The 13046-nt window shown below is 32.5% G+C and overlaps 2 protein-coding genes across 2 annotated transcripts; both read left to right on the top strand.

Annotated features, from left to right (window-relative positions):
* Positions 1 to 1450: 1450 nt before the first annotated feature.
* Positions 1451 to 2284, top strand: LOC128182099 (uncharacterized). The gene has a single exon (XM_052850713.1). It carries the CDS (start codon positions 1451 to 1453, stop codon positions 2282 to 2284), a length of 834 nt encoding a protein of 277 aa, XP_052706673.1.
* A 3434-nt stretch (positions 2285 to 5718) lies between these two features.
* LOC128181193 (uncharacterized) lies at positions 5719 to 8477 on the top strand. Its single transcript, XM_052849499.1, has one exon. The coding sequence runs from the start codon at positions 5743 to 5745 to the stop codon at positions 7231 to 7233; it is 1491 nt and encodes a 496-aa protein (XP_052705459.1). The 5' UTR covers positions 5719 to 5742; the 3' UTR covers positions 7234 to 8477.
* Positions 8478 to 13046: the final 4569 nt, after the last annotated feature.

Raw genomic sequence — 13046 nt, 5'->3', positions numbered from 1 at the left:
ATCCACATTGATTTAAAGTTTTCTTAATGGCTTCGCACCATGGGTTATTAAAATTCTTCAATACATTAAACAGTTTTGCTGACAATTTTGAGTTTTGTCTGAACAGGGAATGCCATAGCAATTAATAAAATTAACGTTAAGAGTATATCGTCAGTCAATCTACAAAATAAAAACCTTAAGATTGTAACTAAAATTTGCTAAATTGTTGCTTTTATTCGTTGCAAAACAATAATGAAGTAACCCCACTGACAGTCAGTCTGCTATGAATGTTAAATGTAATATATGATATTAATATATGTCAAATCTTAAAATGCATTAGGCTTTTTCTTCCAGTCATAACACTGAAGTTAAGGGAATTACGGTCTTTGTTGCATAACATTGCTTATTATATCTGAAGCTAAAAAAGTATATACAGAACATCTTAATCAACGGTTGAAGCCAAACAAAAACATAAGCATAGTTACTCGAGTATTAACATACAGTATGTTTTCCAATTTTCTTTATGTATCTTAGTATGAAGTGTACTTGTACATCACAAACACAACTAGTTATGACCATTTTAAACAAAATTATGATCTCGAGATATCATTGTAAGTGACGGATAAAAACCCCGGATAAAAACATAGTATTTTTTTTTTGTGTTAAACATTTACTAAGAATGTTGTTCAACTTTTTCTGAGTACCATGATTTGTGGTGTATGCATTGCATATCATGGTACTCGGAGAAGTTTATCAAAATATACTAATAAATCCGCACTGCGAAATATTTATAGTTTTTTATCTACATAGTAGCAATAATTCTTATATATTATCCAGGAATATACATTTGCTTGCTTACTGTTCAAATTGGCATCAGCATAATTTTTATTCAACCGGTATGGTGCGGCATGGTTTTGCTTAACATTAACATCCGTACCATATTTTTAATTTATTTGTTCTTTAAATTTTAGGTATCCGTGTTATAGATAACACACATGCTTGCTTACACATGGCTTTTCAATGAATATACAAATGCAGAGTCCTTCATTTTGACTGCCTAATATACTCTTTATTCAAATGGTTTGCAAGATTTGTTGAAATATCTATTTTTAACATCATTTATCAGAAACAGTAAAAGCAATGGTTAACCAGGACCTATTTCGTACTTTAGAGAATTTGCAGTTACAGAATGCACAATAAGTGCAAGGATCTTGTTTAATCTATAACACAACTTTTAAACCCTGATCAAATAGAACCAGTCTTATGTAACTGCCTTTAGCAATCATGCACCTATAATTTTATAAAACTAGGTCACCGCTTTGTTCTGTTTTAACAGAAACACAGCGGTCATTGTTCTAGTGATAAAATTGACACAAAATGTTTGAAGATTGAGTAAGAGGCAATTCAACAATACTGTCCATCGGAAACAGTGAATGCAAAGAGGTGATCTTTTTCCTATCTTAAGCCTAATATGGATTTAGATGACGTTACTGCTTCTGGGACAGAAACATTCCAATACGGCGATAAATTGTTACAAGTTTTAGAGGCAGTCAATGACGATGCATGTTTGGTTGTATCACTGGATTCAAATTGCATTGGAAAAGTGAACAAAAGAAATAAGAAAACGAAGAAAAAGAACATTACTGTTAATAGTCTGTGTGTAACAGGCAGCCGTGATTTGTATGTCACTGACTACAAGAACAAATCAAATGTTCGTCTTTCCCCGTCAGGCTCGGTCTCTACAGTATTAAGTACAGCTCCACTAGAACCTGGGGGAATCTGTCAATCAATTGAAAAAGAACTTCTTGTCTCCTTAATGGATGAAAATTCTGAGCCATTGCAACTCAACCCACAAAGCCAACGTCTAGTCAGACACGTGACACTAACCGGTGACGTCATCCGTGAGTACGAGTACCAGGAGGACGGTAAGACCAGGCTGTTTACTCTACCATGGAGAGTCAGACAAAACGGTAACAATGATATATGTGTGGTAAACTTGACTAATGATGATATCAGTGAACTGGTAATACTTTCTTTCTCTGGATGTCTTAAGTCGGTCTACCGTGGACAGAACCACATGAAACATTTCACTCCATCTGATGTAGTGTGCGACTCGGGCTATAAAATCATTGTAAGTGACATAGACAACAGCCATATTCATGTTCTGAGTCCTGCTGGGGAGTTCTTGAAGTACCTACTGAATGAGAATGAAGTAACACGCCCGTCTGCCATGTCTCTATACAAATCCACACTGTGGGTTGGAAACAAAAGAGGATATATTCATGTTTTTCAGTACGATACATAAACTGACCACATATTTTCTAAGCAGTATTCAGAATACTTTTCCCTTTTTCGGCAGAATGTCTGTCAGCTTATACTACTAATTTGGAATAAATATTTAACTCGAATTGATATTGATTAGCCAGCATTTCCTCTAATTTTCTTAAATTATGAAGATATTTTAATTATTTTTCTTATGCTTCCAATATTAAAACATACCTGATTAAAAAAAAAACCCGAAATTTATTTATTTTACAACGATTGATAAGCATGTTCTACAGCTTATATTACTTATTCTATCTCTCGTTGGCACAGATGTTAGCGCAAGGGGGTCATTGGTGTGGGGAGAAACCGGAATACCCGGAGAAAACCCACGTGTCCAAGCGGGAAACCGCCATACCCTATCACATACAATAACTGTCCATCACAGGGATCGAACTCGGGTCGCAGCGGTGATAAGAGAGTGCATTATCCACTACTCTACTTCGACACCTGATTTTTACGTATTATAAAGACTTGTAAAGATATAAATTGACGGAAAAGCTATTATTTTGACCATTTAATAAGAGAGAAAAACTGATTTTAGTGATTTTGTTTTACACTAATCGATGTATAGAATGGGCGCATTAAAAAGCTTATGAAAATGTAATTTAATAGGCAACTCATATTTTAAAAACATATTCTCAAAAACCAAGTATCATATCATTTGTTCACATTAGTTAAAAATCCAACATTAATGTTTTATCTTAAAAGTGCTAAAAACAGGCTTAATAATGTACAGTAATTCTGAATAGCGAAAAGTGCGATATTTTCTTTCTTTTCAAGTCGAAAACCAGAAAAAACCCTTCCTTAATTATCGATAATCAAATATAAACCAACAGTTTCAAAGGAATGTTATGAATCGTCTTTAAAATTATCCTTAAACAATATCCGAGAAAATATTCGACTTAAAGTTCATGAATACAGATAGTTGGTCATTACATATCTTGTTTCAAGTCACCTTTGGTTTAACATTTGCATATATGCAATATTTCTTAATATTATATCAGAAAAAACCGTGTTACGTGTTTAAGGAAAACTTTCAAAATAGCGTGTTGGCAATAGGTTAAATCATAAATTAATCATGTTATTTATGGAGGTTCGCTCCTTAGGTTTAAGGTAGCCATTTTTGGTCACCTCTAGTCTGAAAATTGTGCATCACATATTAATTCTGGTAGTATATTTTACAATGCCAAATAAACTTTATTGCATAAAGTTGCTTTGATAAAATTACACTTTTACAAGGTTTAGTAAGAGACTATATTTTGTGGCAGAAGGTTTTAAAGAAGAAAATGAACAATTTTCATAACTCAATAGTTATAGAGTACTGGTACATTAGCTTCATAATTTTCAGCGCAGACCAAAGTTCTAGACATTTATCATAGAAATTAAGAAAAAAAATTAACAATTTATAATTAAGACATTCAGTGTAATAAAACAAATAGTGCTTGTTTGGGAGAGAAGCAGTTGAAATTGACACCCCTCGAAAACCATTTTCAACATCCGCTTCGCTTCAGTTGACATTAGTTTACTCGGGATGTAAATTTCAATTGTTACCCTCCCAAACAGGCACCATTTATTTAATGTGGCATTTATTTTTACTTTTATTAATCCATTGATCATTAAAATCAATTGTTTATTTGAACGAATATAGATGTTTACCGTTTTAACACACGAGTAATGTACAAAATGTATATAAGCACCGAAATGTTAGATCATAAATCAAAACATATTTGGACTATAAGTAAAGCGTTTTATAATATTGTATCTCTCTCTCTCTCTCTCTCTCTCTCTCTCTCTCTCTATATATATATATTTATATATATATGTGTGTGTGTGTGTGTGTGTGTGTGTGTGTGTGTGTGTATTATTATTATTATTATATAGATAGATAGATAGATAGATAGATAGATAGATAGATAGATAGATAGATAGATAGATAGATAGATATAGATACGTGTCTAAAAATACTGTAATCTTAGTTTTTTGGTGTTTTACAAACAAATACTTGAAGATTTTAACTGATATCATCCTTTGTTGAAAAATGCATGATACCTGGCAATACCTACCTACCTATATAGTGTAAGTATAATGAACACTTTGAAACGTGGATGAAAAATCTATGTAAAATTCATAAGCAAATTTATCACTACCTTATAAACATTTTGTTGAGAATTGGGTTACTCATTTGGTTTATATATGAATTAAAATACCAATTTTTCATGACATTTGTTTTTTCTTTGAAACTCTTATTGTTGATAATATATAATAATGAAATAATAATGAATAATGAAATAATATGATAAAGAATACCTAAATATTTGAACCGCAAAAAACACTTTTCTTTCTTCTAGATAGGGCACAAATTCAAACACTTACACGTATCTTAATTAAAAGTAAGATTTCATAAATCCACAGTGTAACTCACAAATAATTGCTCTTTGAATAATTATATATCATATCCTGTCTTTCTGTATGTATGTCTGTCTGGTTTTCCGTCCGAAAAATGAAAGGTTGAAATCTTCTCGGTAGGATAGGGAGCGTTGATCTTCATCCTAGAATGAATGCGCTGCTTTTTTAAAGAGAAACGATGATTTACAGAAGTTGGGTAATGCATAGAAGTTTGGTCATAAATACCAGATTTTATATTAGATATATGATTCTGGAATTTATAGTTGGGCAAAAACATTGTATGTGATAAAAACATATCGTTAACTGAGAGAGATTCACTTAAGTGTAGAAATAAACTGGCCCAGGCGTTTTGAAGCTATCATTGAATATGCATGTTCTGTCGTAATTTTGGTATCAAACAGCATCGTAAACTTTAATAAAATGACTAGAAATATAAGAAGTAATAAACGTAAATTGCTTATTTATAACTGATAATGGTAATTTGTATTTTACTATCATCTGCCCCCGCCAGACTCAGTCTCCATATCATTAAGTACCATTAATGTGTTTTTTCTTACTACAGTTGGGAGGGGAGGAATATTGTATCAGAACATGCACTTTCACGTTCTGATAAACAGAGATTAGGATATACATACCGTCTAGTTTTTAAATACCTCGTACACGATGGTGTGATAGTTGAACAAAAACGAAAAATGTTGTCTTTGTGTGCATACTACAGTTGTTTTCGAAAATTTTTCATTTATTCAATTGTTCAGTGCATATTTTATGATCCATGGACGAATGCAAATAATGAAAATATAAAGTCTGGATATTTTTATGAGTCGTCTGATAAAATCTGTATAACGTAAAGTTACATTCAGAATGTAATGCAGTAAATCAAAAGTCATTAAAAATCCACTGTGAAAAGAAAATAGGCATATTTTTGTTCTAATCTGTAGCACACCTTTTAAAGTGTAAAATTATTGATTTTTGTATTGCCTCTCTTCAGAAAAAAATGTAGGTCATTGTTCTTCGTTTATTTTAAAGAAAATCATGGCGTCTGCTAAACCTAAAAGTTTCAAGGCCTGGGCTCAGGAACATGTACTGATATGCGAAGAACACACTTTACATATTGATATCACATGTGAGGATTGTGAAAAGTTTATTTGTTCTAAATGTGCAAAAACAGACCACAGGGACCACGACTGGAATACCATCGCAACAGCAGCGATTCTTATCAGAAGAGACTTAACAAATCGACTGTGTAAAATTGACGATGAATATGTGAAAGAAATTTACGAGGAAATACAAAAGGTATCAATGCAAATAGATGAAAACCAAATATGTTTTGATTCTGACATTTCAAATCTAAACGAGCAGTTTTTGTCAATTTTCTCAAAACTTCATGACATTAAGAAAGAATACGAAAAATTGTTAAAGGAAAATTTCGAAAGAAAACAAGAAGAATCAAAGAAGGTAAAATCAAATCTGGAAAGGAAACACAAAGAATTGATTAAACTCGTAAACTTCATTGAAGAAAAACATAGTACTATGTCGGATTTGAGCTTGATTGACAACTTAAGAGACTTGACCAAACTGATAAATAATAGAGAAAATAACATTGGTTTGCAGAAAGAAAATCATTTAGTGAGGTACAATTATGGTCACATCAGGGATGACTTGTTGAAGTCAATGATGGGACATGCTTTTTGTTCGGAGACCATAGCTTTAACCGAGACTGATTCATTTAAACACAGTGATGAATCGATCCTTGATTGTGAAGTACTCGATGAAGATACATTTTTGGTATTGGAATTAAATCATATTGAACGCGTAAAAAAAGGTGAGAGAGAGAGATTCAATCAAGATGCTACTTGTTTGTGTGTGTCTAACAATGGTGATGTGTATATAACTAGTGAAAAAAAAAATTCAATTTTGAAACTGTCCACGTCAGGTTTGGTCTCTCCTATGTTTAGTACTGCTCCACTAAAACCAGAAGGGATCTGCCAGTCAATAAAAGACGGACTATTTATTACATTAATTGATGATGATTCAGAAATCTATCATCTAGAATGGCATAGCAGACGTCTGGTCAGACACGTGACAATGTCCGGTGTCGTCATCCGTGAGTATGAGTACCACGAAGACGGTCATACCAGGCTGTTCACCTTGCCAGTGAGAATAAAACAGAACGGTAACACAGATATATGTGTACTGAACTGGACAAGTGATGATTCAAGCGAACTGGTCATTCTGTCGTCATCTGGATGTCTCAAGTCTGTCTACCAGGGCCTGAACAAATGTTCACTGACTGATGTGGTGTGTGACGCGTATTTTAACATTCTTGTTAGTGACATGGAATATAGCCAAATCCATATACTGAGTGCTGATGGAAAATTTCTTAAGTACTTATTGAAAGAAAATGAAGTGTACCGCCCATTTTCACTGTCAATGTACGATTCAACACTATGGGTTGGCGATAATTACGGGACTGTGAAAGTTTTCCATTACGAAACAAGACAATTGCATCCTACTCATACCTGAAAAAAGAGACTTTCTTTTTGGAGCATTACAATTTACACGCTTTTGGATTTGTTCTTCTCTACTGATTCACATTTTAAAAATTGTATTCACTTTTCTCTCTGAAAACTGTATGTCCGTTGCATGTTTGTGTAATTATTGATAATAACTTCATGGGTTTCTTTTAAATTTAGATAATGTATATTAGATGTAGAGTAAGGGACTCTCTGAACGGAACACATCGTCACTTACTTGATAAATTGTAAATGGTTTACTAATTTCAGTTCATTTTATAATGAACTGACATTATGTCAAATAACCACTCAAGGGGCCTCATTTACACAAATGAATTTAGGTTATAGCAACTCCTATGATAAACATGAAAAATACATGCTTACAAAATAATAATTGTGGTTATTTTAAAATCTTTGAACAATTATTACCTGAGAAAAGTAGAAAAAAACCATATCTTTATCAACAAACATGTCCAGGAGAATATTCGCAAGCCCTGCATTTTTTTGTTTACAGAACATACGCATAGTATAGAAGGCTGAACCCCGCAACACGTTGCGATATAAATATGTGATAGGTTATACGTTATTATTAATTTTAATGAAACAAATAGATTTATTTCATGGAGAACTTTGTAATTTTCTGAAAGTTTATACATTTATGAGTAGTACAAAAATACCGAACCCGATCGGATTTTTTTTTTCGTTTTTTTTTTATAAGATGCGCCGTACTGTGGCTTTAATGTGAAATTGCATGCAGAAATGGTGTAATTAAAAAGTATGTTTCCTCGTCTGTTGATGTAAGATATAATAAAACAAATAAGGTGAATTGCTTTTTACAAATACTGTTCACCTTTAAGACAATATGATTTCAAAGTTATCTTTTTTTGTCTGTAGTCTCTTTTTATATGATGAACTTTAAATTAATGTTATTGTTCTGATTAAATAAAATATTTAGATCTGCATTATACCATCTTTTCAACTTTTCAAACTTCTCTGGCTCGAAACCAAAAAAGAGGACTTTTAAAATACTTTGATCATGATATTTGTTAGAATTTATCATTGCTAGTTTACCAATTACCCTTTTATTGGTTCTTAGTTGAATAGTATTTAATTATTCGACACCTAATTTACTTCTACAAAAGCACAATTTTCTGCAATGATAGAACACTGAACAACAAATATGAGGACCCTGTTTACTTAGTTTGCCAGTAAAAATTTTACACATTAAAATATAGAAAACGAAATGAAAAAAGCAATGTGGCACCAATACGTTTTTATAGACATCGATATAGATATCGATGCTCTTTTATTTGCATGTTATTTTATTGATATTACTATCACCGTGCAAAATTTACTGTTTAATTATAACTTTATTTTGGACTTTTCTTTTAAAATTCAACATCTGTTTCGTAATATTTTCTCACAGTTTATTTCTTACAAAGTTACTTATTTATTTAGTGATTGATACTTTTCGGACTCTATATGTGATTTCAAAGAGACGGAATGTCTCAAGGCATGTTAATCTCTTAAAACAACATTGTGCAATTATCAGTTTTTCATGTCTTGGACATCAAAGACTCATTGAGTTTATTTAATTATTTTATATATGTGAACCTTTCACTCAGCTTACTTATGTCATCACCTGTCAATTTATACTCATTGTTCAGATTCTTATAAATAATTATGTACAATTGTCAATCGGCAGTCTGGAATACGGCGGCCAGCCTCGGCCACGTCCGACTCACCCAGAGTCTTGAGTCCGGAGGCCACTACTGGCCATATCCGACTTGTTTGTAAAATGTCTGTCTGTTAAAATGTTTTAATGTTGCCATCGTTGAATCTCGGCCAATAAATACGGAATCCTTCATCCCTTGGTTTATTTCTCTGGAACTGTATACTGGTGGACCTTTGGGAATACGACAAACCTACCCTTCGTTATTACCCTACGGCCCACAGCGCACCTACACCTTATACCCTTTACGCCAACATTCCCTCACCCGGTTCGTACTGCACACGACCGATGCAGGTCCAGAAAAATTCCCTAGCACCGTGCAAATCTACGCGGTCACATTACTTTGAAGATTATAACAAATAATATCTGGAGGAATATCGTATCAAGTAAATGATGTTGTTACATTGTAAAGAAAACTTACTTTTCATGTTTAAATACGGAATCCTTCATCACTTGGTTTATTTCTCTGGAACTGTATACTGGTGGACCTTTGGGAATACGACAAACCTACCCTTCGTTATTACCCTACGGCCAACAGCGCACCTACACCTTATACCCTTTACGCCAACATTCCCTCACCCGGTTCGTACTGCACACGACCGATGCAGGTCCAGAAAAATTCCCTAGCACCGTGCAAATCTACGCGGTCAAATTACTTTGAAGATTATAACAAATAATATCTGGAGGAATATCGTATCAAGTAAATGATGTTGTTACATTGTAAAGAAAACTTACTTTTCATGTTTAAACTTATCACGTGCTTTTATCGATGCATTTTCTTAAAAATTAAACCTGTTCTGAAAATCGAAATGGTGAAAGATGTGACTTATGTTGGTGCTATGGTGTTATGAACGTAGGTATAACTAAACAAAGTCAGTAATATATATATATATATATATATATATATATATATATATATATATATATATATATATATATATATATATATATATATATATATATACCGATATTCGAACAGCAAATTTAAGAGAAACGGCAATATCATCATGCAACAATAATCATCTCTCATCATTCAACACTCATTATCTCTCATTCAATTGTAAACCTCGTAGTTGCTTGCGCTATATAGACATCATTGAAATAAATTGGATTGATAACATTGACCATCTTGTTTAATGTATCACCTATGCCAATGCGTGTCATTATTCAATCAATTTTATTATAAAAATTTCTTCCTCTAGCTAAAACTAGATAAAACTTCATTATTTTTCAGTTGATGATACGTCTAATTTAAACCACCACGCTAAACCTCAAAATTCATATTCTATTTTATTGTGCCCAGCTACTAAACACATCAAATTTTATGAAGCACGCCGACGCGTTTAACTACTCTAGATAAACTCAGCATCTTCCACTTATGCGTCAGGGCAAATAAGTAGAAATCACGCTTTAATTTGCTATCTACCAATTTAGGTGTTAGAATTCAGCAGGCAAAACTGCGTAAAATATCTGCAAAAATTGAAATTCACACTAAACACTTAAGGAAAACCATATTTCAGTTTTAAAAAATACAATGATATAACATGTAACACGAATTTAGATGTAATTCCATTCACTGAAAAGTATGTAATTAGCGCTATTTTCTTTGTATTCGAATTCAAACAGGAAACAAGATTCTTTTATGAGGCTTGATGATCATAACATCTGAATAAAATTTTGAGAATGAATTGTTAAGCTTTGAATTATAATTTAGTACAAAAACAAATCCACATAATATACCTCTATTGTTTAGGCATTTTTCTATATTTTGATATGTAGCTCTTCTTTTAATGGAGATCAATACAGTCTTTCCATGGCCACGACCACTGAGCGCTCTTAATCTGATCAAGGATTCATAGTTTTTAACAAATTAACTCATTCAGAATCCCCTCGTTCTTTTCCTGTCGTTGTTTGCATAAAAAGAAATAATGTGTCAAGGAGCTGGAAACACTAACCTTTGGTATTATTTTATTGTGTCGCAATGTGGACTAATAGGACTAAACAAAAATCTTTTCGAATAAGGTTATGCTTATTCCTTGTAACGATTATATTTTTCGTCAGTTAAGTTACATACTCAAACATAACTGACAATTTTTTGGCCTACTCAGTAACGCATTGCATAGTGCCATATGTTTGAAATAATTTAAATAGCTCATACACAAACAATCCCATATAATAAGTACATTCTTCATCTAAAACACTCATTTTTGTTTTCAAGGATTGAGGCCTATTTACTTGTTGGTGTTGTTGGTGTACGAGCTCTCTCTCCCTCTTCCTCCCCTTCTCTCTCTTCCATCCTCCCCTCTCTCTCTCTCTCTCTCTCTCTCTCTCTCTCTCTCTCTCTTTCTTTCTTTATCTCACCAGGCATGCGACAACGCACACTAGCACAAAATAAGAGTACAAACACGTCGACTATACTATTTGATATTTTGCATTGTATTTGCATTGTATTCACTTGGGAAACTATATTTTCTTAAGAAGCATTAAGGGAAGAAAATCGATGTCGGAGATAAGATATGGTTTAAATAAACATTTGATACATTATGTTACACTTGTATATGTTGTTAGGTAACGTAATCAGCTTTTAAATTGGAAAAAAAACCCATTGCAATTGCACCTCGATATTGGTCAACCTAAGCATGGAAAAGAAAATAATTGCCGCATTAATGTGCTATTTTTTTTTTTTTTTTTTTTTTTTTTTACAATATTTCAATAACACAAGGTAAGAAATTACATTCTCATTCCTTTACTATATACTAGTAAACACCACAATCTATCGTGTAAACCCAAGTTTTAACGACAGCTTAAAAAGCATTATGAAAAGAAGTAATGGCCAAAATGACCATAACCTTTTTCAACATTGTTTAATTAAAACTTTATCCATTTCAATTGTAGCGATTAAACTTGAACTTAAAATCTGAGTATTTAACCGCGGAGGTAAGCCTTCAATAGCCTTAAATTGTAATGACTGCTAAAGGGGCATGGCCACGATTTTGGTGATTTTTTTTTTTTTTTATTGTTTACAATACTTTACATGTAAATGTATTAGTAAGGATCAACCAAAATTTGAGCACCAGTCGTTTGAATGTAAGGATTGAGCCCGTGCCATGTTTTCGTTATTTTATTTTTACATTCGATCAATTGCTAGGTAAAAGTTCTTTTTTAAGCTGTTTACCTGCTTCGTCGTTTATAAACATAAATAAACAACTCCACGCCTCGTCATATTTATTTTAGGTTTAATCTGGAATTTTCTTTTCAACATATAAAACAAACTATCACCTGAATTTTGATTGCATAACAATTATTTATGAGCTCTGTAACTAAACGACTGACACCCAAACATCATACTGAAGCGTTGTAAACATTAAAATAAAAGTAAATTTAATTCAGATTGTGGCCATATTTCTTAATACAACATGTCAATGCTGTGTCTGTTGTTTTTCAGTTAATCATTGATGAAAAATAAAATCACTGGTGGGTATTACTACATTTTTTACAAAATACATGTACATGTAGATGAAAACTTGGAATGCAACCGTATATATCTTACACCTTTTTCTAAAACATGCCATCATTAGGCAGCAAATATATTTGTTCATATTGGAACATTACTACTACTAAAATGAAATTTAGCAAGACCTTTTCCATATTTTGTCATAAGCATGATTACATCATTATACATTTATTGATCCCCTTTTTTGACAAGGATTGCAACTACTGACTCTAATATTGCACTCGTGACCACGCCGTTTTTCTTAATATATGGACAATATGGACAATTTTGCTCACCTGAGCAACAATGGGCGTTCAAAAGATATTGTGCCATATGGTCCATCGGTAGAATAACAAAAAAATAAATATTGTAATGTATTCGAATTTTACACTTATTTTTGCATACACGTAATCTTTGACATTGAACCTTCATGAAATACTATTTTTACCAGAATAAGAAAATCCTATGCAAGAGATAAAAGTAAATATTTGGTAGGGGTACACTGTTGTTAACTTCCAATTCCCTATATTTTCGTTCTGCCCCCCCCCCCCCCACACACACACTTTGTAAAGCGATCAAAATATATGAGAGCATAAAG

This window comes from Crassostrea angulata, chromosome 4 (genome assembly GCF_025612915.1).
Source record: "Crassostrea angulata isolate pt1a10 chromosome 4, ASM2561291v2, whole genome shotgun sequence".
NCBI lineage: Eukaryota > Metazoa > Mollusca > Bivalvia > Ostreida > Ostreidae > Magallana > Magallana angulata.
Note: the sequence above shows the minus strand (reverse complement) of the source record. Positions and strands in the feature narration are given on the sequence as shown.

Coding starts and splice junctions, on each gene's coding strand:
- LOC128181193 (XM_052849499.1), top strand. CDS start 5,743: ATGGCGTCTGCTAAACCTAAAAGTTTCAAGGCCTGGGCTCAGGAACAT.
- LOC128182099 (XM_052850713.1), top strand. CDS start 1,451: ATGGATTTAGATGACGTTACTGCTTCTGGGACAGAAACATTCCAATAC.